Source organism: Macrosteles quadrilineatus, unplaced genomic scaffold (assembly GCF_028750875.1).
Source record: "Macrosteles quadrilineatus isolate MER2022 unplaced genomic scaffold, UCM_ALF_1.0 Scaffold_1__1_contigs__length_201487025, whole genome shotgun sequence".
Classification (NCBI taxonomy): Eukaryota; Metazoa; Arthropoda; class Insecta; order Hemiptera; family Cicadellidae; genus Macrosteles; species Macrosteles quadrilineatus.
The window spans coordinates 122,091,571-122,118,319 of record NW_026542594.1 but is presented as its reverse complement, the minus strand read 5'-3'; the positions used below and the strand labels follow the sequence as shown (position 1 = coordinate 122,118,319).

At 35.7% G+C, this 26,749-nt stretch overlaps 1 protein-coding gene across 2 annotated transcripts in view; it reads left to right on the top strand.

Annotated features, from left to right (window-relative positions):
• Positions 1-5,133: 5,133 nt before the first annotated feature.
• LOC128984083 (spermine oxidase-like) overlaps positions 5,134-26,749 on the top strand; it is a 200,981-nt gene continuing 179,365 nt past the window's right edge. The window contains exons 1-4 of one of the 2 annotated variants that reach the window (XM_054403372.1): positions 5,134-5,287; positions 13,935-14,080; positions 23,539-23,794; positions 26,531-26,747. In XM_054403372.1, the coding sequence (XP_054259347.1) occupies positions 13,936-14,080; positions 23,539-23,794; positions 26,531-26,747 (618 nt within the window). In that variant the 5' untranslated portion in view covers positions 5,134-5,287; position 13,935. Of the gene's footprint in view, positions 5,288-10,280; positions 10,486-13,934; positions 14,081-23,538; positions 23,795-26,530; positions 26,748-26,749 lie in introns of those variants that run through there. The other variant, XM_054403368.1, reaches the window with a different exon arrangement.

Genomic DNA, 26,749 nt, shown 5'->3' with positions numbered 1-26,749 from the left:
TTAAAGATAAACAAACTACTTATGTTACATATTGTATGTGTAATCATGTTATTGTTAGTGGTTAATTACCCCTCAGCCCGGCCATGTCACAGTTTCTAGTTATAAGGTATGCTATTATTTAGTACTCAATAATTAACAAGTGATGCAGTTATTTGGTGGTTATCTCCAACTATTTAGTTCTTCATATTAAACAATATGTACTACTCATACAACCCAAGTAATCAATGTGTCGAGGTTTAGGCTATTTTGGTGCGAGGGTACTGTGGTGATTTTTTTATTTCATTCAACATTAAGTTCACAACTTTGTTAATTTGTTCTTTCTTTTTTCTTAGTTAATTTATGTTGTAAAACTTAACGAGCTGTTGGCCCGTCCTACGTACGGGAATTTAGTAGTCAACTAAAACTGAAGTAATATCAATATTTCTAGAATGTAGAATGTTAGCGTCGGCTGCTAGACTTTTTACAATTTTAAACTTATCTTCTAAAAAACTGAAACCCTAAACTACAATTATGGCTTCAACATTCCCTAGTTTTCAAAATTATTTGTCTTTCAGTTTTTTAGTAGTTTTTTTAGTAGTTTTTTAGAAGTACAAATTATATTAATGGAGGTACAAAATAGTACAAAATAAGTACTAAATAGTAGTATAGCTTATAACCATAGGTTCCGATATGGCCGGGCTGAGGGGTCATTGACCTGTACAGGTAACGGGCCCGTAGCTTGGTTTTCTTTGAGTTACAAATTATATTAATGGAGGTACAAAATAGTACGAAATAAGTACTAAATAGTAGTATATTTTATAACCATAGGTTACGATATGGCCGGGCTGAGAGGTCATTGACCTGTACAGTTAACGGGCCCGTAGCTTGGTTTTCTTTGAGGTACAAATTATATTAATGGAGGTACAAAATAGTACGAAATAGGTACTAAATGATGGTATGCATATTAGGATCAAATTCGAAAATGGCCGGGCCAGCATGTCACTGGCCCGGAATCCTAAATTAATTAGTTATCCGGTACCGAGTGGGGTACTAATTTTTTGTTTGTTGGTACTAAATAGTACGAAATAGGTACTAAATATTAGCATAATTCTTATGTACTAATTCCGTCATGGCCGGGCCAGTGACATGGACGTTTTCGCAACGGGTACACAAGTTCAGAATACATTTAATTGTTTGATGTAATAATTAAGTCAATAGCCCAAAAGTAAACACATCCGATTTATTGTGCATCCTATGTTCAATTGTGTTTTGGATTTCGTCACATAACCTGAAAACCAGTCAAACGGTTACATGGAAATTGTGGGAAATTTCGCTCTACAAGTGCCTGCTGCATCCCAGCATTTATCCCACTGAGCTAGATTTATCCAACAGTGTTGTCATATTGAGGGAGTAACACTAAATTCAGGGGCGTAATCTCGCTGAATAAAATTAAAAGTCTGCAGCAACACCTATTTCAAATTTTAAAGACAGCTTTGTCTGGAGCTCCGTTTTTATATATTCTACTACTGTATTTAACTTATGGATTTTATTTTGTACCTTTCATGTGTTATATTTAGCTAATAATCTAAACATATAAAAGTAAAAGCCCTCACTCAATGATTCATTACTAATCCAACTTCCAGACTAGCTAGAACGTTGAAATTTGGTGTACTGATTCTTCAGGCATTAAATAGGAAAACTAAGTAGTTTTTATCCTGATCTGACTTTTGGGTTCCACCCAAGTGGTTCTGGAGCTTCCTTAACCTTATAAGTATCTATATTATTAAAAGACTTTGTTGGATTTTGTGTGCAGCAAATTGACCCATAAGTTTGAATGTTTATAGGCATATTGGGTATCTATATATTAAATATAGATACACAATATATTTAATAGGCAAACACGAATTTTGTGACGTATCCGTTTTGAAGCTGCTATGCATCCGATCACCACGTAGATAAATGCTTTCCATTGACCTACCTTTATATTGATTGGCATATCACTGACAAATGATCACTATAATGTATCTCAAAACATATATAAGACCTAGAATAATAAAATTTTGCATTGGAACGACAATCCATGTATATAGTGTAGATGTACAAAGTTGGGGGTTTTTCAAAGTTCTAAATTCAAGGGTGGTTTAGGGGATTAAATCTATTTCAGAAGAAATTCGAGTATGCAAGATATTATATTTTGGTCTGTAACTTATAAGCTACAATGCTTGGATCTTAAATCTTATGGAAGATCGGTAGTGTAGAATTAAATTATCCACAACTTTTGTATTTCAAGAGTGTTTTTCTATCTCAAACATATTTCGAGTAAAATAGGCTTACATTCAAAACTGTGAAAATTTGCTTGTTCCGCCACCTAAAAACTAGTCAGTGTCCGTACGTTTAACCATGTGATTACCAATCTTTTATTTTATCAAATAGCATTATTTATTATATAATAATAATGCATAAATCAATAAAAGCTGTTAAAAACCTATCAAGTGTACTATCGCAATTATAGCTACCGACATTATTACATTTTAGGAGCTTGCTCCCGTAAACATTTGAAATCTTCTATTCTAAAGCTTCAATTCAGTATGGGTTGTTATCATTAACCGGAACTGCTACACAATTTGTTGTAAAACGGTGATAGTTTTCGTTAAACGTTAATAGAGTCAATCTTCTTATATTTAAAAATAAATTTAACCGATTTTCATGATTGAGGTCTCAAATTGAAGGTGTGCACAGATTTCACTCCAAGCATCGGCATATATATTGATCTACTGTATTACTCGTCCAAAAAACATATATTTGACTTTTTCGAACTCTTACTTCAATTTAAGATGCATTTCATCAGTTATAATTATATAATCCTACATATTTTGGTCTAAGAACCTTCAGTGAAATGCCGGCTTTCATTTAAGCTATTAATTAGTTATCCAAATCGGACGGACTACAAGCAATTGCAATGTGAACACCCAACATATACATTATTTTTTATAAGGATTTTCTATGATTAAAAATCAATAGGTCCACTATTGTTTATGTTTTTTTCATGTTTTTGACGCAAAATAGTAAGTTAATTAAAGGTTTTAATTTGAGCTATTTATCGTTTGAATCAGTTAAGATCAAGATACTCAATAAAAATTTATAAATTTGATTATTGCTCGAATATGATTTTCATTTCAACGTTGTAGAGTAGCATGGGCCCTCTAGTAATTATTAAATGTACAGAAGGGACAACAAAATTCAAGAATAATATCAAATCAAAAGCATGCCGAGACAGTAACGGGGAACATCATATATACAGTATATCACTAAATAAAATAATGTTTTTGTGTTACTTTTAATCCTACTTTAGACTATCTGAAATACTTTTCAATAAAGTTAGAGAATACTAACTGTACCATTGGAAAATTTGGCTTGGAGTATGATTATGAATGAAAGGAGATATGAATACTTTAGTATTTTTGGTAAAAACATCATTCAGTTGTTCCAGAGAGGGTAGTTCCGTTCCGTAGCGCAGTCAGTGACTACTTCAGCAGGCTTATAGTAAAGAATAAAAGACGAAAAAGTAGGCCTATGTCGGGCGATGTCAACGGCAACAGCTAGTTAATTAATAAAATCTGACCCATTAATACAGTAGATTTAGTTACAAGAGAAAGTAGCCTAGCAGTGACCCAGGGGCATGGAGAGAAACAGGTTCGCAAGATGATGGACTTAATATCGTATTTTGTTATTTACAGTATTTCACCTATGAAAAGTTCTAACTAGATATTTTATACATATAATTTCCTTCGGCATTTATACTGCCTACATTGTAGCCGTAAATATCGGAATTACCCACATTACCCTTGTATGGGAATGTTTATTGCTCCAGACTTTTGGGTTGGTAGCACTGTTCACCCCATAACAACTACTCCCTCCCCCAGAAACCTTGCAGCCAATGAGAGCAGTCGATGCCCCCACCACAAGAGCAAGAGGGCGTTCATTACCTCACCAAATTGAAAAGTAACCAACCTGACCGATTTCAATATCGGGCAGGTAGGTCCCTTCACCAGTTTGAAATGTTACCTACTTGAAGGGATCCCGTTGTAGAGATGGAAATTACGGCTACTTTTCGATAACGCGTTCCACCGTTCCGTGACTGGTATTAGGTGACAGTAACCTGTTACTTCTGTCACCTAATACCATGTCACTTCATGGCTTCAGTTACCGCATTCGTTACCGTTACATACATTCCCTCCAAATCCATTTAGTAATGTCAACAGTCAGTCACGGAACGGTGGCGTTATCGAAAAGTAGCCGTAATTTCCATCTCTACGCGGTGATAAAGTAATGTGAGTTATTCTAAATTATTTAAAGTGGAAGTTCAATGCGCTGCAACATAGTAACAGCAGTAACAGATGCAAGTTTATAATTAATTGTATACTTTAAAATTAGTCTTGTTTCTCGATTGATTAAACAACAAAATACAATAAAAACACCATTTTATTTTTAGGTATTAGGACAACTAACTATTATGGGAATACTGAAAATCTCAGTAATTAAAGTATTGTTAGTTTATAGGAGTTAACCTTTTTAAGGAATAAAAAAAATGTAGTTAAAAATGTCTTATTATTTGAAAACTGATTAGTATAACATATTATAAAGTGTTCAGATAAAAAACCAAAGATACTTTTTGAATACTATACAATAATGAATAGTGGTATAATGTAGCATATCAATTTCGGAACACGAAAATTGTAATGTCATAGGTCATACCATACTAATACATCCTGCCTGTATTAGTCAGTTCTGTAACGTACTCGGTCACTCCATTCTGGCGTTCAACGGTAACGAAGTTATACAGTGGCGTTACTGTAACAGGTGTATACTCAATGCTGTAACTCAGACAGCCAGTGTCACTTCACAGTAACTGCGGTGCCCGTTCCGAACCAGCATAGAGTTACAGAGTACACAGTGACAGTAACGTATTTTTGTAACTGCAGTGCACGTTCCGAGCAAGTTTAGAGTGCCCGAGCCATAGCTCAGTGGCCCGAGCACGTTACGTTACAAGTTCCAAAAATAATAGGGAGTCTGAGGTAACCTATTACGGACGTAACAGTTACATTTCAGTAATATGGTTACTTATCCTATTACGTTAAATAACGAGAACGACCATCTCTAGTTCGTTTAGTAGTAGGCCTATTTTTACTTTAGTTTTTTTCATATTAGTGGTTGTGTCGTCTCGTCTTATCTTAATCCTATTTATTTAAGTGCCAGTAACAGGTTAAAATTATTGAAAAAAAACTTATAGCACATAGGCCTACATACGGTTGGTTATAGTTTAAGTTTAGGTTTAGGTTTAGAGTTAGGCTAGTTTTAGGCCTAGGGTCATCAAATCATGCCCAAGCACAATTTGCATTTGCCTAGCGCCTAGGCCTAGTCCAATCTTATAAAGGTTAAGTTAGGCTTTGTTTTGAAATTAAGTAGGTAGCCTACTTAGTTTTTAAATAAGTTATCCAAAGGCCAGGCCAGTAAAGGTTGTCAGATGGGGCTACTTTGAACTGTGGGACTACTATGACCGAAAAGTAAACAAATGTAAAAAATGAGTATGTAACACACATTACATAGGTATGTCATAGGCCTACCCTGCATCTAACTTAATAGGCCTAGGCCTACACATTTTTTAATTCCTTGTTTATTTAATTGAAGATTATGAAGTATAGTGCAATATTGTTTTTAAAAAATTAAAAAAAATATATTAGGGCTAACGGCTGCACTTTACTTGACGTCCTACACTCATTCGATTGTTTTTTTCGATTCGATATTTTCATTCGATTGTTTCATTCGATATATCGTTTGGTTAGTTAGGTTAGGTTAACCTTACCTAACTAACCAAACGATATATCGAATGAAGCAATCGATTAATCGATATATCGATCGATATTTTCATTCAAATGAGTGTAGGACGTCAAGTAAAGTGCAGCCGGGCTAACTGAGACCACGTTTTTTCCCTATAAAACGAACCCACCCAAACTCTTTTGTGTAGGTGCACAAAAAATTACAAAAGCCTTCTATGTATTTTTTATTATGATATGCCTACCTTAGCTTCATGGGTTAGGGTTCATGTCACATTAGGGTTCATGTCTCCTAAATTAATTAAAATTAAAAATTTTGTCTTATTATTCATGTTGACAAAAAAAATTTGGTAGGAGAGAAAGGTTCCGATCCGCCACCATCTGGCTCTTGGGTAGTGGTGAAATAACTTATGCCTCTAAAAAGAGATTTATCACTATTTCATAGGGCAAATCATTAGTTCATAAGTTATTATGAGAAGGGAGCTGAGGTCAAATTCCTAAGGAACCAAGGAAGAAATAAGTTCATCTGGCCCCCTCAGGAAGATTATGTCAACATAGCATAGGCTTACAGTGATATGGTACAAGTTATCTCCGAACCGTCTATGATATCTTTACGAGGATGGGCGTTTTCACACTACACAGCACGTCGCCGCCGGTTCAGCGGAGCGCTGGCCCGTCAACGTTGGTAATGTTATCATATGGGAGCGTACACACTGTTGCTGTGACGGTGACGTGCTGGCGACGTGACGGGACATACTGGCGAGGTGCTGGCCCCCCGTCGTCGCTGTTGCCGTGCAGTCACCGTCTGTCAGTAGTCTCAGGTCAGTAATACATCACATCCCTGGCCTGAGTACAAGGTGCATGCTGATCACAGTCCGATGTATTCTTACAACTCAACTCTTATTAAATAATTCATTTACTGTGTTCCTTCAAAATTTGTGTATTTTGTTGTATTGATATATTAAATGCTCTCTAGAGAATAAAAATGCTTTTTTCCTTACTGTAGTGTAACTACCAACATTTCTTCTGGTGGAATAGCCATTCTAAAAGAAGAATGTTCTCTTTTGATGTGTTCAGTCATGTTTTTCAGTAAGTTGCCTAATCTAATGTTGGTTTACTCTTACGAAAGAAATTGAAAAGTTTCTTAGGATCACAAATTAACTTCTCAAATAAATTGTAGTAAGCACCATCAACATACCGCACTTTCAATACGGGTGAACTCACCACTTTCTTTCTGACCGACGCTTACGTCGTAAGTACAACAAATATAATAAATACCTATAATCTTCCATTAAAGTCAGCCAGGTTGCGTTCACCAAATCTGAAAGCTAACTGCAGTAAAAATGTTGTGCTTTTAACGTGTCGTTGCTGTCAAGTGTGTAAAGACCCCTGCCATTGCCGTGCTGTTGCTGTTGCAGTTCTGGCGACGTGCTGTGTAGTGTGAAGATCAGGTGTATTTACCTTCAATGCTGACCTCAGCAACTACAGTATCATGTAAATGAGAGAAAAAGCAAGAAAAAACTATAAATATTGTACGGTACCTAAATATATTGGTTGTTTCTAGCAAAGTTTAGACACTCTTTTGGCGTCTGTTTTTGCGATGTTTTTAAAGAGACTTTGGAGCAGAAGAAAAAAAACTGATTGAACAATTATTTTTTGACTCTTATATTCACTAATAACTTAATTAAGAAGAAGTGTAACCATTACCAGGCCTCTGGAAAAACTAGAAAAAAATTACCTAAACTATTTTTAATTGAAGAGTAAATCACAAATTTTTGTTGAGTCGTTTCAGTTTTTACTTAGTAAAAATTTTAATATTTAATATTTTCCATATTTTTTGTATTTGTTCATTGAAACTCCAGCTTTTTTATGGTAGGTATATCAAAGAAAGAAGCACCTAGGTTCAAACAGTGCTAGAGATATAAGAGGTTAAAGTTTATTTTCATAGAAGCCCCATCCACGGGGCTACTTTGAACAGTCACAAAAATATATATATATTTTAAAATCTATAACATCTAAATTTTGTTTAACATGCACAAGTTATGGATAACATCCATCCACATAATATATTGCAATAATTAAATCTTTTGTATGTAGGCCTACTTATAGTTTTGAAGTTAAAAAAAATTCAAAATTGTTGTATCAAAGTAACCCCATCTCAAGGTACTTACATTATTTTTACTTAGTGTAGGTAAGGTAAGGGAAATTAGCATTGTTTATACATAGGTTAACTTAGAATTTTTGTAAACTCCTTTTAATGTTAACTTTAACTTGTTAGGGGTAACAACAAGGCTACAATCTAACTATGTAACTTATTTCCAAATGTTATTGTTAAACTTTAAAAAAGTAATAATTTTAAGACATTTTAACAGAAGAGTTCCTTAACACCTAGCGTTTTTTCATATTGCAGGCCAAGTTAGATAAGGCCTGTTGTTTTTTATTCACCCTTACAAAAGAAACTAAACGAATAGCCTACAGATACTTTTGTTTTCCTCCTGAGAGAAAAGTAATACATTTTACTAAATGATGAAGGTAGCGGATACTTTTACAGGCTGCAGTTCCGTATAGGGCCTATGATATATTATCAGGTGAATAACGATATATATATTGAAATTTGATTGGGTCGATATAAGTTAGCGAAATATATTTTTTTCTATTCTAGTCTAAACATTGATTTCAAAATCGTTCTGTTTCCGTTTTATTAATATTTAAAATACATAATTTATCTATCTTCTAATCTATTACTATTATAAAATTGGTGTTGTGTCTGTCTGTCTGCTAAAATAACTTACTAAACCGATACAGCCCAAATTAAGTACAAAGATTGTCCACATACCTAGGAATGTCATAGGACTATCCACTTCCTCCTCTAGGCTGTCCAAAGATTTGAGGTGAGGTTTTCAAAAGCCTAAATAAAAATAATTGGTCTCCATGGAATCATATAAGAAAATTCACAATCTTTGTTTACCTTTGCTTTGACATTTCAGTACGAAAAACACACAACTTAAAAAAACATGTGTTAAAAAAAACACACAACTTTAACTGCTGGACGAAGGTGAGTGTGAATGAAATTATCTCTACCGTTAAGAAATTCAAAGCCTCGGCAAGTCAAGATGTAAATGGAGTGTCAACTAAACAAGTGCTTAAAATCTGTAATAGACTTAATTGCACCACCCCTTACAGATCTGATCAATCTTTGCCTAGATAAGGGTATGTTTCCTGGTAATTTAAAAATAGCCCGGACGATACCCATCTACAAGAAAGGGGACCCTTCACTCCCTTCCATCTTCAGACCGATATCTATCCTCCCATCTTTCTCCAAGGTGATAGAGACCATTATGAAGAAACAACTAATAGCCTACTTGGAAGGTAATGCCATTCTGACGGAAGCCCAACACGGATTCAGAGGTAAACACTCGACCACTTCTGCACTTTTAAGCCTTGTTGACGTTATTTCCAGTGCTTTTGAGGAGGGTGAGTCTGTCCTGCTAAGTTTGTGTGACTTGAGCAAGCCATTCGATGTCGTAAATCACAAAATCCTTCTTGCAAAACTGAGTAGGTATGGGGTGGGTGGCGCAGTCCTTGGCTCAATGACTGAATACCTCAGTGACCGCAAACAGTATGTCACTCTGAGAGGTGCCTCTTCCAGCGTTGGCAGCATACCTCACGGCGTGCCGCAGGGTTTGGTGCTGGGGCCGGTGCTCTTCACTATCATGATCAATGACCTCTCACTTAACAACCGTACTCTGCTGTTTGCTGATGATACTACTCTGTTCTCTAGAGGGAAAGACCTAGAGGATCTCCGTGGAGAAGCTACTGTTCTACTGGAAGAAGCGAAGAGCTGGTTTGCCGCCAATAGGCTCAAGGTGAATGAGGACAAGACACAGACCATCGTGTGTACCCTCAAACCTGCTGTGGAAGATGAGGCTGTAAAACTCCTGGGCTTCTGGCTCGACCCCAGGTTAAATTGGAGGCATCACATAGACAAGGTATGTGTCAGACTATCTAGAGTTACTTACCTACTAAGAAGACTTCGCCCTACATTAAGTCAACCCTCTCTGCTGATGGTCTATAACGCCCTCTTCCACAGCCATGTGTCGTATGGCCTTGTCCTATGGGGCCATTCTGCAGCAGCCCATGACATCCTACTGCTCCAGAAGAAAGCCATGAGGATCGTGTCATCTGCTGGCTACAAGCAGCACTGCCGCCCTATATTCATCCGGCATAGGGTGCTCACTGTATTCAGCCAGTATATCCTCGACATCCTTGTACTTCTCAAAGACAAGGTGGGACTCTTTGGCAGGAGGGAGGAGGTCCACACCCACAATACTTGCAGAGCCCTAGACCTCGACATGCCTCGGTGCCGACTTGCACAGACGATGAGGAGTTACCCGCGTTCAGCAATTAGGGTCTTCAACACCTTGCCTAAGCGAGTGCGTGACATGGACCTGCCAGACTTTAAGAGTGCGATTCGCGATGGACTGCTGAATAGGCCATTGTACGCCTTGCATGAGTTGGAAAACAAACCCCTTTTTGTAACGTGACACGTCCGCCACGAAAAGTATATGTAGATATTTTTAATAGTTTTATAGTGCTTAGTAATATGTAAATAGTAAAACATGACGCAATCTACCCGACATGTCGGTCAACGATGTAGAAGACAAGTATTCAAGTAAGTATTCAAGTATTCAGTACCTAAACAGTCTGCTTATTTCACAATTGACAGCTGATCCTAACAAATAAAATAAAATATCTATCTATATATTAATAGGCAAGCATGTTTCTTTAAAACCTTTTTTCTCAGCTCGTGTGCATCGCAGGGGAAATCTACGCATACTGTTAGAAAGATATTTGCCTGTAGATGTGCAGAATCCCTTTAAAAATTAAAATAGGCTAAAATATAAGCACAAAAAACGAATTTGAAAACTTCTAAAAATTAACATGGACCAACTGGGTTGCCATGATGGTGACGAAATAACAACAAAATGTAAACAGAAAATCAAAACAAATGGAAGAAATCCCAATCACATGTTTTATTTACAGTGTGGGGAGAAAATAGAGAAGTCTGTACATTAATTATTTTTGGTCGAGTTTCGACCACAGGACGACCACTAGTTTTACATAAATATGTGGTAGGTTTATTTATGTTATTGATTATGGAAATAAAGAAAAATTCTATAACAGTAAGTTATGAAAATTATGTTATCGATATATTTTAATGTACCGGTAAACAGAAGGACAATAACAATGTAGGCCTTTGTTCTACTTTTTTGTAAAAATTTGGTGGCTTTTGGTTTATAAATTCAATCTTCTTAACAAGTGTTTGGATTAGGCGGAATAGTACATCTTCCCGTTTCGAAGCACGGGTACAGCAGCTAGTTATACATATAAAAACAAAAACACAATTTATCATATGAAAATTATCAAAACACAATAACCAAAATGTAAAATAACGATAAAAGTATTAAGAAATATAAGTTAAACTAAACTAACGTTATTCTGATGCTTGTTTGATTTTGAGGATTTTTTGCATCAAAATATTACCTTGCCTTTAATTCTGGTCTTCATTTCAACTCATCTCCACATATTTTGCGTTTAGCTTGTTTTGGAATCAAACTTTTTTTAAAGAAATTCAACACAATTTCCAATAGTGTTGATGGTAAGAACTTAAATATCTGAAATTCACAGTTCCTTCCAGTTTTAGTATTAAATATTTAAGTGGAAACAAGGGATAAAATGAATAAAAAGATCCGTCAATGTTAATAATGTTGTTTATTTATATCATAGGCCTATGGTACAAATAAAATCATTAACTTACGGACCAGATAAAAAATGTATATATTTAGATATAGGTATATCGGAATTCATCCGATAGGCTAATAATATATTGTAGGCCATATACGGAACTGCAGCCTTTTTTAGTCCTAATAACTTTAGGATAAGCCTTTGGGGCTCATATCGTATTATATGGAGACCACCCTTATACAGCGTGCTGCGGCGGCTATGCTAGGTTTTGTTATCATAAATATGTTTGTAGGACTTTCTTCGTTTCGTTATAAATCGAACGATACCCAGGGTGTCTACCAACCGGGAAAACCGGGAATTGTACTTAAATTTTTACTGGCCATGAAATGTAGGAATTGTCCTTAAATGCCAGACTATGTCCTTAAATTTTTAATGGGCCATAATTTTATTGATCGCTAGTTGGTTAGGAGCACATAAAAGGTTTATCAGATGTTTGTTTACATTTTCATAATTTATTACTAGAGTAATTATGCAATGAAAATCCAATAACAAAAATGCAATAACAATCTCAAACCCATTAATATTTTATCACGACAATCAAGTGTCAAGTCAAGTACTTCCAAGAACTGTTGACTCAGCAGCTAGCTCATAAAAGTTGTGTCACTTTTATTCCTTTACAACTTCTTTTTTTATTACTAGGGTAATTATTATTAGATCCCAAACCTATTTTATCGTGAAAATAATAGCTTTATAATGGCTGTTAAATTTCACTTCTTACTTGTACTTTCGGCAATTCAATTTGCCACGGCCAGTGCCTAGTGCCATAAAACTGTTTATGGTTTCATATTAAACATGTAAATAATCTACAGTCTTATTTTGTAAGTTAACCCCTTTTTTATGGACATTTTATCTTTCAATTTACAAAACCACGAGCATTGTTGTTTGCATTAATGTTTTATCACTATGTAAGCCTGCTTGGTTTCAAATTATGTCATTGCATTTTCTGTATCTTTGTCTTATATTGTTGGCTATTCAGGTTTCAATGTTTTTTGTTTCCCATATATTTATTTATTGAGTTGTATGCTTTAAGCAATCTAAATCTTATGAACTAGAATGATGATAGTGACTTTGCTGCTATTATAACCTCATTGTTTGTTACTCAGTTTATATAGGCCCTCCTAAATAATTAGGTCTAGGCCTGGGTATTTTGATTCTTGAAAGAGCTGTAAAATATATTAAGAAAATGTAATTGAGCCTAAGATAAACAACTAATGATTGCTATGTGTCGATATTAACTTTGCAAATGAAAATACAATAATCCATACCTTGATTTTGTACTAAGAATTGAGTAACAATATGCATTAAAGATGTTTTTTCAAAAGTAGTCAAGAACCTAATGTTGTGCCAGGGCAAATCATGCCAAATTAATCGGCCTGGATCGGATAAGCTATGTTATGAAGTTTACGTGACCGATGGAGATATTTGTCGCTATCGCAGGAGACAATGATTGCGTTTCTCTGTTACACTATACAAGCTTTACCTAAAGTATAGGTAGGCCTATGTTTGTTTACTTTCAATATATTTCCATTTTGTAATTTTTAACTCTTATCTATTATTATTTACTTTTCTCTCTGGTACAACTACAGTGAATAACAAGATTAATACAGTTTGACAAATCAGGAAAATTATTCGGTAGGCCTAATGACACCGACAAAGGTTACGGCAAAGTGTCCTTAAATGTACGGGAATTGTCCATGAATTTTTTATCCAGAATGTAGTAGACACCCTGGATACCAGATTAGTCATACTTTCACCCGTCACAACCCCTCCAAGATCAGGTCGTTGACTAGTTATTTTACCATACCTAGTTATTTTTGGAGGGTGCCCATCACCTGTCACCGCCTGTCCATCTGTGATCTGGGTCAGTGTCCTGAGTGATGACTCATCTGGTATCGTTTGATTCATAACAAAACCTGAGGAAAGTCCTACAAACATATTTATGACAACCCAACCTAACATAACCGCCGCAGCGCGCTGTCCATACCTACTTGGCAGAGTACATGTGGCAGCTTGCGGTGGCGACGCATTCAACTCAATCCTTGCCGACATAGCTGCCTTCTGGGAGGCGGAACTCAAAGGTCGCTAATCGTAATCATGTAAAATTTTTGACAGTAAGTCAATTAAAGTAGGTTCTTTCCAATTATGCAGTTATTTTTGGTCTTCGGTAAAAAAAATCCCTCTAAAATAAGCCGCCTCCGTATAATACGAAAGTACCCTCTAAAATATAGTTGAGAGTCTACTACTTTATCGCTGGGGTAGGCCTATTGTATCTAGGTACTATTACTATATATGTATTGTAAAGCTGTATTTTTTTAGAATGTTCACACCAAAGGTTGTAATAGTGGGAGCCGGAGCAGCTGGCATTGCTGCAGCCTCTAGGCTTGTTGCAAACAATGTCTGTAATGTTACAATACTAGAAGCAGAGAGTCGAATTGGTGGACGTATCTACACTTCTTCTTTTGGTGAGTTTTTCTGTAATTCTTACCTTCTCAGTGCACCCTTGGAAAATTTTAATTTTCTTTTTTCAAAATGTAGAAAAAAAACGCCCCGATTAAAAGCCTTTTTCTGCGCAAAACGTCGTAAGAACACGAAAAAGCGGAAAAACAAAAAAAAAACTACATTTCCGCGGAAAAAGGTCATGTACTCAAATTAACCGGTAGAGAGAGCTCCAAGATCCAAGATCCAATGGATATTAACGGAGATACGCAAAAGCGTCAAAAACGGAAAAATAACTATGTTAAGGTCCAATTCCTATCCTGCGACTGTTACGACTCTAGTCGCGCAGCTCCAGCCGCGCGGCTGAAATAAATGACTGCTTTAATGCAAATCAAATGCACCCGATTCCTATTGAGCGTCTACAGCCGCGCGACTGGAGCGACTGGAGCCGCGTGACTGTAACGAATTTATAGTTTTAACATACGGAGTTTGAGGTGTGTACCTTCATAGATGATGGAACTGGTTCGTTACCACCCATACTTTTTCAACCCCAAGAACCCCCAATACTTTAAGAAGATGTCTCTGAATGAGAATACTTTTAAATCTCTTTTCGCCGTACCTTGAACAATGGATTAGGTTGTTCATTGTTTTTTACCATGCACATTAATATTTACTTTTCCTCCTCTTCTCCAAGTAATATATTCGCTGCCAACTCTACTTATTCCATGACGGTCAAGAGTGCAATTGCACTAGTCACTAGTCTTGGGAGTCGCAGGAGTCGCGGCATAGGAATTGAGACAAGCGACTCGAGCCGTACGGCTCTAGACGCGCGGCTCGAGTCGTAACAGTCGCAGGATAGGAATTGGACCCTTAAGCTACGAGTGGAAAAGTGTTGGTTAGGTTAGGGTTAGGTTAGGTTAGGTTATCAATAACATTGGTACAGTAGAGTCCTGCAAACTCGGCACTCGATAACACGGCAGTATGGATAACTCGGCCATCACCTAGCTCAGAAAGTTAGTGTTTTTTTTAGTCCGAGTTAATCATGGACTCAAGCCAGCTTAAGTCAAATTATTCGCAACTGGTACTAAGGATTTGTTGTACTATATCTGATGACTTAATACTGACCTCTAATATAAATATAAATAAAAAAGGCGATTAAAAAGCTTAAAAAACTGTATTGTTCTTATTTTTAACCCTAGTTCCCGATAACCCGGCATTTCACAAACTCGGCACCCTTCCAGTCCATATTACGCCAAGTTTGCGTGACTCTACTGTATTGTTAGTAACCTAATCCAACCCAACCTAATCTAACCTAACCCAACCTAACATAATCCAACCTTACCTGGTCGTAACTAAATTATTTTTCCGTTTTCTATGTATATTCCCAGTCCTGAAGGGAAAGGCGGTCATTCTATATGAGCCTGGAGAAGCGGCCAGGGGGACCCCCACCTATATTCGTAGGATATAACCTCAAAAGTGTGAAAATGTGATTGCAGAAATGCCTTCCATAGATGTTCCCGCTTCTATATATGTCAACTTCAAACGTCACACTTAATAAAAAAAATGTGTTATATATCACTCAAAACACCAAAAGGCACCCAGGATAAATATCAGGGGAAGGAGGCCACCGGAGGGGAAGGAGTAAGCAGGGAAATAAGGCCATTAGCTTTAAGTGCTACATAGTAAGGAAAAGTCTACCAGCAAGTTATATTTGCCTGAAATAGAGGCCATTAGTGTTTGTTCAGAAAAGGCAATATGGTTGAGAAAGTTTACAATTAATTAACATAGCTAAGTTGTACTTTTTATAATGTATAATAATTATACATTTTATACAATTGTTATAATAATTTACAAGAAGATCATGAACTTTTATACTGTAATTTCAAATCAAAATTATTAACTCAAAAAATCTTAGAAATTTGTTTTTTTACTAACAAAATATTGAGTGAAGAATTAATGAAATCGGGGCTATGTTGAATATCAAATTGTTGCATCATTGCTTCTATAATAAAACAATAATTTGGCTTAATGTCAGAACGAGCCAGAATTTCTTTAAATTATTTTAAGAGAAAAGGAACAAGCCCTTTTATCATTGTCCCATAAATTGTATATAATATAATAATATAGAAATATTTTTTAACCCTCCAAGTGTCCATAGTTTAGGCCTTAATGTCCACCTATTTTTGGCGCATTTGCAAGGTTTTATTAAAACGGATCTGAGAAGCTTAAAACAATGTTAATTCTAATGTTCTATATACCATTTTGTTTGGAAAATCATGGGCTTCAATATTATATATAAAACATAAGGAACATTTTTTCAAAAAAAAAATTTTTAGGTAAAAAAAAATATAATTTCGAAAATTTTCAAAAAAAAAATAAGTTCGCGCTCAATGAAATTGTATAAATTATAGGCCTATAAATATTTGAAAATAGCCACTTTGTTCTAAATTTTATGAGGATTACAAATATATAATAATATAAGGAAGTAGATTTGCAAATAAATAAGTTATGGGCAAAAACAGATTTCAGTACATAGCGTTTAGCTAAGAATGCATAGCCTAACCATAGCTAGGAATCTGGCTGATAATTTACATCAATATCACTACCTACTTCTTCAGGATCATCAACCAGCACTTCAAAACCACTTAAATCTTCTTATAATGCAACACGTATATCACTACTTTTGATTTTTAACACTAAAACAATGATAAACGTAATAAAACACATCAGTCATCGGTCCGAGTAACCTGGCTGTTTACAAATACACGCACGTCAGCTGTCTGCTACAATTACGATCGGCTCAGAGAACGTACAGCGCTGAGACAGACCTCTGGAGAAAGCTTAGAATATTACGGAAAGAACGATACCTAACTCGATCCAGTTCAATCCGATTCAGTCAGTCATAGAGCCTTCGCCGTAAACGATGTCTGCTTGTCGAAAAATCGACAAGTAACACTACACAAAGTGTGCTGCTTGTCGAATTTTCGTCAAGTAATTCTGGGAGGGTTAAAATCGCCAAAATCCGGTTTTGTTGTTGTAACACCCAATGTTAATGGACTCAAGCTTTCCAAAAATCCATATATAAACAATCTTTACCTAACCAGTTTGGCTGTAAAAAGTCGGAAAACTTAAATAAATTGTCGTAGGTCCCTTCATTCTAATGTTACCGTACTGAATACTTACCATTTTAACCAAAGGTAACGGCGGTTGCCCCCCCCCCCCCCCCCACTTTCCTAGGGAATATTTTTCAAATTATGACTTAGGCCTATTTTAGCGAATTTCCCATATACAGTATAGGGAATAAGCTTTTACCGTAGTACTCATAGTAAGACCTGGACACGGGACCGATTTTTCTTTCGTTTTGAGGCCCCTAGAGGCAAAAAACACCATCCGTTCAAATTCATTTATATATATATATATATATATATACTAGCTGTACCCGCGGGCTTTGCCCCGTTTAGCTTCATATGTGAGCTCGTTCGCATGGCTCAATCACGTCCTGGTTGAAGTTCGTTCGCTACGCTCACTCACCTTTAGGTTGAAGCTCGTTCGCTGCTCTCACACGTCCTGGTTGAAGTTCGTTCGCTACGCTCACTCACCTTTACGGTTGGAGCTCGTTCGCTGCGCTCACTTGCCTTCAAGTTAGCTCGTTCGCTACGCTCACTCACCTTTTGGTTGCAAATTAGCTGTTGTCATAAATAAAAAAAATAATAGTGCTGCACTCTGTTGGTAATCCTTGTAACTTTAATGCTATTGAACATCACAGAACAGAACCAACTTGTTGAATTGAAACAGCTGTTATGATTCATTAATTCCATTTAAATATGAGTACTCATTAGGTTAACATGGGAAACTCCAGAGCCACTGGGGCGGAGCCCGAGAGTCCGATCAGAATAAAAACCACTTAGTTTTCCTATTTAATGCCTAAAGAGTCAGTGTACCAAATTTCAGCCTCGTAGGTAAGTGGGAAGTGGGAGAATTAGTGATGAGTGAGTCAGTCAGTCAGTCAGTGAGGGCTTTGCCTTTTATATATCTATACTATTATAAAAAAGAGGTGGTTGCTGTATGTGTGTATGTGTGTATGGGAAAAGTAAACTCGAAAAATACTGGTCGGATTGGGCTGAAATTTGGCATGATGATAGCTCACATTCCCGATTATCATATACAAACTTATAATAATAATAACTTCACTTGAATAATGCTTAATAATACCTGAAAGTTTCATTACAATCTGTCGAGCGGTTTCGGAGTCCATAACGTTAAAATATATATACAAACTTCCTCTTTTATAAAATATAGATTTTGATCAAACTTGGAAAATGTTTTTATTTCTTACTAAGTATTAACATTTTACAAAAAACAAAACAGTTTTACCCTCCCTGATGCAGCAAACCCAAGTACTTGTTAAACTAATTCTATACAAATAGGGAATCTTACTAATATTATAAATGTGAAAGTTTGTTTGTTTGTTTGAAGTTCAATGACGCATCAACTACTGGACGGATTGGGCTGAAATTTGGCATGATGATAGCTCACATTCCCAATTAACATATAGGTATATTCTTATCTCAGAAATCCTTTTGGGCTCCGCCCCATTGGCTCTTGTAGTTCCCCATGTTAACCTTATGAGTATAAAAGGAATAAAATAATTTTGTCAGCTGTTTCAACTGCACAAGTTGGTTCTATGATATTAAATAGCATTAAAAGTTATAAGGTTTACCAACAGGGTGCAGCATTATTATTTTTTCCATTTATGACAACAGCTAATTTGAACTAGCAGCAACAAAAAGCTGTAATATACAATGAGAACTGTCAAAGTAGGATTGTATACAGTTACTAGCTGTTTGCCCATTCTACGTACGGGAATCTTGTAGTAAGTTGAAACCTCAGAACAGGAGTTGGTTTGCATATTTATTGTGAATTTTTCCAGATATGCTGGCAAAACTATTACTGTTTAGGAATACATATAAACCTTCGAAGATACAATATCTGAAAGTTTCAAAGCCAAAACGAATGCTTCACAATTAAATGTCACTCGATCGTGTTAGTCCATATTTTATATCTAATGATAAAAGGAATTGCTTTATAGATCTATGAGGCATAGCCCTAAGGTAGGCCTGTAATTGAAAGTTACTTTTGACACTGGTTAAAAGTAGTTAAAATACTACCTCAACCTCACTACTGCACACTTTACTTTACTACTTTACTTTTAAAAAAGAGGTTGGCGGCCTCTTTTAACCTTGCATTTGCCCGTCCACATAGACTAACCGCCTGTGCGTGGAACGTTTACAGCAAAGCAAGGCGGTACAGTACAAAGGTGAACTGTACTGATAAATTTGAGTGGCAGTGACCAGGATCCGAACCCACGACTTCGCTGCCTTGGGCCGGTTTCACACAAGCCACAAACGTGTGCCACAATCGTCGGCAGAAACGCGCCACTGGCAGCGTTCAATCGCGTGGGACCTTTCAGATGGCAAAAGCATGATTCCGCGATTTCCATCAGTTTATCGCCATTTCATACCGCACCTCCCTGAAATAAACCAAAACACCAGTCCGCTTGGAAAGACTACGAGTGCAGTTCAGTGCTACAATGGACGATGAAGAAGACTTATTTTTTATAATGCTTCTTCGTGCGGTACGACGTCATAGAATAATTATTTGAGTAATCTTTACATTCTTGGTCCCACAACACTGGCCTACACCCTACTTCTACGATAAAACGGTCTGTGTCAAAGTCAGATATAACTTAATTTTATAAAAGTAAAAAAAAAAAAAAAATCGTAACAAAACAGGGTGACTGGTTGTTTTGACTGTCTGAGTGGCAATAACCAGCTAAAAACACCAAAATTGTCGAGAACAGAGCCACTCCATGCGATTGCAGCGCGTTCTAGCGTCAAACGCAAAAAGACGCCACTTCGTGTGAAAGGCACACCTCTTCTAACGTTTCAATGTTAAGAGAATGGGGCTCTTCTTTTCTGCGTCAGGTTGCGATTCTCGCGCGACAAGCGCACCACAACAATCAGAAGCAGCATTTTGCGATTGTCGGGCGTTTTGTGGCTCGTGTGAAACCGGCCTTGGGCCCGAAGTCCGCGACGCTACCGACTGAGCCACCGGACCGACGAACGACCGACACCGACTCACTAATTCACTTTATTAGGGTTGAAATTTTCATTAACAAAGGCGCTCTTGTCTTTTCCACGAAACACTGAGAAATAAGGACATCAATGCGTTACCAACAGACATACACACACAAATACAAAATTGAATTAGGGGATTTGCTACGCTTTAACCAAAGCAAATGACAAACAAAATAATTATTTGAAAGTTTTGATAGTGTCATCAAATTTTATGATAATCGTCTTTAACCCTAATCAAACTGTAAAATTGGTGTGTAAATCTGTTGGCAAATATACAAATAAGTAAATAAATACACAGTCCACAAAACATTGATACGTTATCAACGCCAAGCTTAAAAAATTCATGATGGTTTGCAAAAAAAAAATCTTACGCTAATGTTTTATCATTTTCATAGCATAAACTAACATTTTGGAGTCCAGACAAAAAATGCAAAAATTATACAGTAAGACATCAATTAAATTTAATAAGAAATAAGGTGCAGCACTAACAGTAACTATAGTTGTAAATAGTAATTTATTTGTACGTAAAAATGATTCTTAATGCTACCACCGGTTCTAAGGAAAAGTAGCAGTACCAAAAACCAACGTTTACATTTAAGAAAAGAACCATAGTACTTAAAACCAATTTAAACTGTCCTTCTAATCAAACTGCATTATAGGTGTTAATCCGTTGGCAAATAAATAAATACACAGGCCACAAAACATGTAACATGTAACGTTAACAATGTAAAGCTTTAAACACTCACTATGGTTTGCTCAAAAAAACTTTCACTTAATGTGGTGCAGTACCAAAGTTATTAATATCCCTTGGTTTTTTTTTTTTAGTTTTCGAAAATCAAAGTTATTTCCCATTAATAGCATTATTTGTAAGCAACTTTTAATGTTAACAAATTAATGACAGTTTGAAGAAACCACCTTTATCCAAACAAAGGTTTCTTATTTAAAAGATTACGTAATCTCTAAACGATAATCGATACATATATCTCGCAAATATTCGGAGGAAATGTGACAAAAACGCACAAATCTGGGGTTTTGGACGTTTGTAGTTTTACTTCTTAAGTAGGAAAAGTACCGATATCGTTGTCAAAATGTAAGTAGAAACCAAAAAGTGACACATTGGAAAAGCGAGTTTAACTACATCTGTAAGTTAAACCTCTGTTACGATCACAGCGAAATCAGAAAGATCTTCCAAGATCGCAGCAACATCCACAATCACCCACTGCAGTTGTGATTTTTTACTTAGCACTTTACACAACTGTCCTTGAAGCGCCGTCAATGAGTGGAAACCTTTTTTGTAAGCTATTGGTGACGATGATTAAAAAAATGTAAGTTTCCCAGCACTAATACATTACTGATTCACGGTATTTTCCCCGGTTATCAAAACTCAAGAACAATCGTTGCACTTGCGATTAATTAAACCGGTTAAGTAAGGCACAATGTTTTTAATCTCACTTGGTTTGGATGTGCTAACAAAACTTGATCGGAAATGGTTGCGGTATTTGTAAACAACTTTTAATGTAAACATATCAGTGACAGCTAGAAGTGACAACTATTCCAAACAGCTGATCGTTATTTCATAAAAGTAATAGTAAACTTTGGGATAAAATTTGACAAAAATCTAACAAAATTGGGTTTTTGATGGTTCGTTTTTTTGTTTTCAAAGAAGCAAGGCCATGTTTTTATAGCCAAAGACACTCTCACCATTCCAGTAAATACAGAAAAATGATTAGAACCTTGATCGGTACTCTAGTTTTCTAGGAGTAGGCCGCGTAAAATGACATTTTGGCGTTACAGACGGAACCACAGAATGGACAAACAGACAAACAGACGGACATACAGACAGAAATTGAGATAAGACTCGTTTCGGCTTTCTTAGGCTATGAAACGTAAAAATAACCAAAAACTGCATGATTCTAAGCAATGTACAGACAAAACTAATTTTATTTATGTAGATGTTTATGTACTTTTAATTAAATGAATAATTTTTGATACTGTGCAAATGTTTGATAATTAGTTTTTTCTATTGTTTAGTTGCAGTCGATCAACATTATGACTATGGTAGATGTTTTTTACTATAGCTTACTGTAAATTTAAAGAACAACATTTGATCAAACTGTGTCCTCACCCATTGCAAGGGCAAAGCTTGAGTATAACATACCAAGTGCAATAAGCATTTTATACTTATATGCCAAGCCCGTACAAAGGACAGGTATTCTGCTTGTAAATGTTATATTTTTAAGTAGACATTTTAGTGTAAATCCAACCAGGCAAATGGAAATTCGCTTAGTCTGCAGGTTTGCTGCGGCGGGGGTATTTTAAATATATGGAACTTTTACTGGCCTCTTCTATAAAGAAAACAGCTTGTGACTCTCGTATCAAATCTACTAATATTATAAAAGTGAAAGTTTGTGTGTTTGTTTTTATGTTTGTTTGTTTATTTGTTTGAATTTCAATCACACATTAACTACTGGTCGGATTAGGTTTAAATTTGGTATGATGATAGCTCACATTCCCGATTACCAAATAATCATATTCTTATCTCAAAAATCCTTTCGGGCTCTGCCCCAGTGGGTCAGTGGTCCCAGTGGTGGAGTTTTCAAATTGTTAACATTTTGAGTATTTTCAATTGTCACCTTTTTTGTAAATCGGCCTAACAATATTGATATTTAAGTTTTGGAAAATCGCCTGTAAACATTGACTGATTTATTAATGTGCAGATTGGCGTAGCAAAATAATCTTTACACTCTTTAATTAAGGTGACAGGGATGAGGGATCTCGTCCCAACCAGTAGCTTTCTTATTTGGTAATGATTGTATGATCTTTAACATTTTATTAACATGTACTTCTCTGAACTCAAAGAACAAACTTTCTGAGTCTATGCCTGTTTTATAACAGTTAACAGCTTTTTTCTGGTGAACTTTAAATATTCAGTTTTCTTGTTATGTTGAGATGATGATCATTGAAATAATCTGGAATTACTTTGGGGTCTTTAACCATGGATCTATTAATTAGTAATTCTTTAAAGTCGTAGTTTTCTTTGTATTCATCACTTTCCAAGATGCTTGACTTTTGCACTTTGCTTGTTTGATATATTGATCATTTGCCCTTCGCTTTGCTGCTCTAACAACTTTTTTAAATAACTGTCTGTAAGTTCTGTAATAACTTTGTGCTTCAGCACTTCCACTTTCCTTTGCCTCTCTGTGTAGACGTTGTTTGTTTCTACTTGTAGCTTTGATTCCTTCCGTCACCCATTAAATTTATTTTTTATTTTTTACTCTCCGAGGTCTAGCTAAAAGGTCAAGATGAAGTAATTTAAAACTTTTGCTTAACTGTTGTTTGTGTTGCAGGGGATGGTGTTGTAGAGCTGGGAGCTCAGTGGGTACATGGAGAAGACAACAATGTTGCTCACTCATTAGGAAATTCAGCCCAATTGTTGGGTGATGATTCATACGATATAACAACTGCTCATTATGTTTTATCTGATGGAAAAATGTTAAATCCTGATGATGCAGCTGATCTTTTTACATCATGCATCGAAGTAGCTCATGATGAACATAAACTTTGCAACAGTCCGGGAAGTTTTGGAAAGTACTTTAATGAAAGGTTAGTTTTTTAAGTATTTAATTTTTATAATAGCCTATTAATTTATTGTTTTTATATGTAACTAGCTGTTACCCGGCGCGCGTTGCTGCGCTTAACAACTATTATTTTTAATGGTAATAATTTGTTCTTTACGATAAATAATAAAAGTGTAGACCAAAGATAAAAATAGAATATTTTATTTAATTACCAGTGAATAAACAATGTTTTTTGGTTTTTTCATTAGGTTATAAATATACAAGTTTTCAGGCGTACCTACCACCACGTCAGCACGCAACATATACAGCTGTCCGTGTGAAAAACATGCATTTTCTAAAATTAAACAGACAATAGTCAGGGTTTGCCCTAGTGCCTTATAATGGTGATTACGAAAGCAAGACACAAAGGAAATTGTAGTTCCTTATCTCTTTAAGGGGTATATTCAGAGGGTAGTTTGGATGAAATCATCAGTATTCTTGGGATTAAGACTACTTCTCCTTTAAACTTACCACTGATAACTTTTGCTTAAATCAGTTTTGGTGTCATTTTTTTATTCGCCAGTCTGGTAACGTTGCACAGCTTCGGTGGATTTAAGTTTCACATTAGTATTATTTTAGTTCCTTCTTTTTATGACATTAATGTGGTGGGTTAATGACAAATTGAGACACATTTGAATACCTGAGATAGCACGCACGATTATTATTCACTTAATAACTTACGAGCTGTTGGCCCGTCCTACGTACAGGAATTGAGTAGTCAACTAAAACTGAAGTTATGTCAATATTTCCCTTTCTAATCCAAGCAGAGTCTAAGCGGTTAAACATTCATTGTAAACAAAAAGCTGCCACGATGAATTAAAACATGTAAACATTGTTATTTTCCTATTCTTTCCTCAAAAAGTCGAACAGAAAAATAATTTGCATAAACTTTCCTCTGAAGACTCGGGGGCAGAGCCTCAATTTGTATACAACAGTGGTTATAGAATCCTATTTATTTCCTATAATCAATGGCAAAATCACAGAATAATAAAATAAATTAGAACATTTTACCATGTATATTTAAATAATCTTTCATCCTCTTACCGATTAAATGAACGTTTCAATGAGTATAGCATTACACATAGTATTAATAAGTCAACTCTATGTATGCCATTATTATCCAAATGCTGAATTTGTGTCACACACGCTTAATGTTTACAGCTGTTACGTTAAGCAAATTGTATTATACGAAAAGCTAGTTTAGAATGTTAGCGTCTCGGCTGCTAGACTTTTTAAAATTTTAATCTTATTTTCGAAAAAAACTGAAACTCTCAACTAAAATTATGGCTTCGACATTCCCAAGTTCTCAAAATAATCTTTCTTTCAACACAAAAATCATGACAATCCGTCAAGTGGTTGATTCAGAATCGTGAAATAGACAGGGATTCTTTTAATACAGGGTGTTTTTTTTAAAACTTGCATCTTTATTTATGTAAAAACCGCAATAGATAGAAATATGCAGTCTATTGACGTAGGGGGCCCAATTGTTTTGAATTCAACGTTACATTCACATTCCCCCCCTTTTCCCCCTGCCCCCAACTTAATTTTTTTAAATAGCAAGGTACCCCTTGTGACATATCAAATAAAAGAGGATGAAAAAAGAAAATGTATGATGAAAAAAAATTGAAAATTGGTTCATAAATTTGTGAGATATTCCCCCCCCTCCCCCCCGGAACTTAATTTTTTTTTTAATAGCAAGGTACCCCTTGTGACATCAAATAAAAGAGCATGGAAAAAGAAAATTTTTTGTGAAAAAAGTTTTAAATCGGCTCATGAATTTGTGAGATAGTCACCCCCTTTTCCCCTACCCATAACTTGTTTTTTAATAGCAAGGTACCCGCCCTTGTGACATATCAAATGAAAAATAAATGTCACCAAACATTTTCTTTTTTCATGCTCTTTCATTTGATATGTCACAAGGGGTACCTTGGTATTTAAAAAAATTAAGTTGGGGGCAGGGGGGAATGTGAATGTAACGTTGAATCCAAAACAATTGGGCCCCCTACGTCAATAGATGATTCCCGCAAACTGCATATTTCTATCTATTGCGGTTTTTACATAAATAAAGATGCAAGTTTTAAAAAAAACACCCTGTATTAATAACTTTTGTTAGATTGTGTAGGTATAGAACAAAAGATAAAAATATTAAGGCATTGCCATCCCTTTTATTGTTTATAATACTTTGATAAAGGTTTTTATGTTTAGATTTTTAATATTTGGGAATTCAAACGTTGTTGGGTGCACAGGTGTGCTGCGTTTGGGGTTTAATTTATTTGGACGTATTCAACAGTAAAATAGTTTTCTGTGCTGCACTCTATGTAAACATTGTGGCACTATTTCAAATCATGATTAATACAGCATGTTGTGACTGTTCAAACCTACAAAACAGTTGCCGGGTAACAGCTAGTATATTTATTTGTAAACATTGTAGTTCAAAAAGTCTGACATTGGCCCACTTAAAACCATTTGGGTCGGAACCCTTTTGACGGATCTGCACCAAACTGCACACGAACCATCCTTGAATAATGCTTAATGATGCCTGAAAGTTTCATTACGATCTGTCGAGCGGTTTCAAAGTCCATAAGGTACATACATACATACATAGTTCCTCTTTTATAGATATAGATTGTGTATTAACAATTTATATTTTTAACTGTTTATGTGAGTATTATTGTTTATGTATTACCAAACATCTTTAAGAGCTAGTATTTTTTGTCCACAGTATAAAAGAAAAATTGAGTAATAAAGGGATAGATTACAAAACTACTTCTGCTGAGGGGTTCTTAGCATGGTACGAACGTTTTCAGAACTCAATCGATGGTTCTGACTCATGGTTTGAAACATCAGCAGCAGGCCTTCAACAATACAGAGAGTGCGAAGGGAATTCTCTCACTCGTTGGAAAACAGGGGGCTACAAGAATATATTCAAGATTTTAATGGT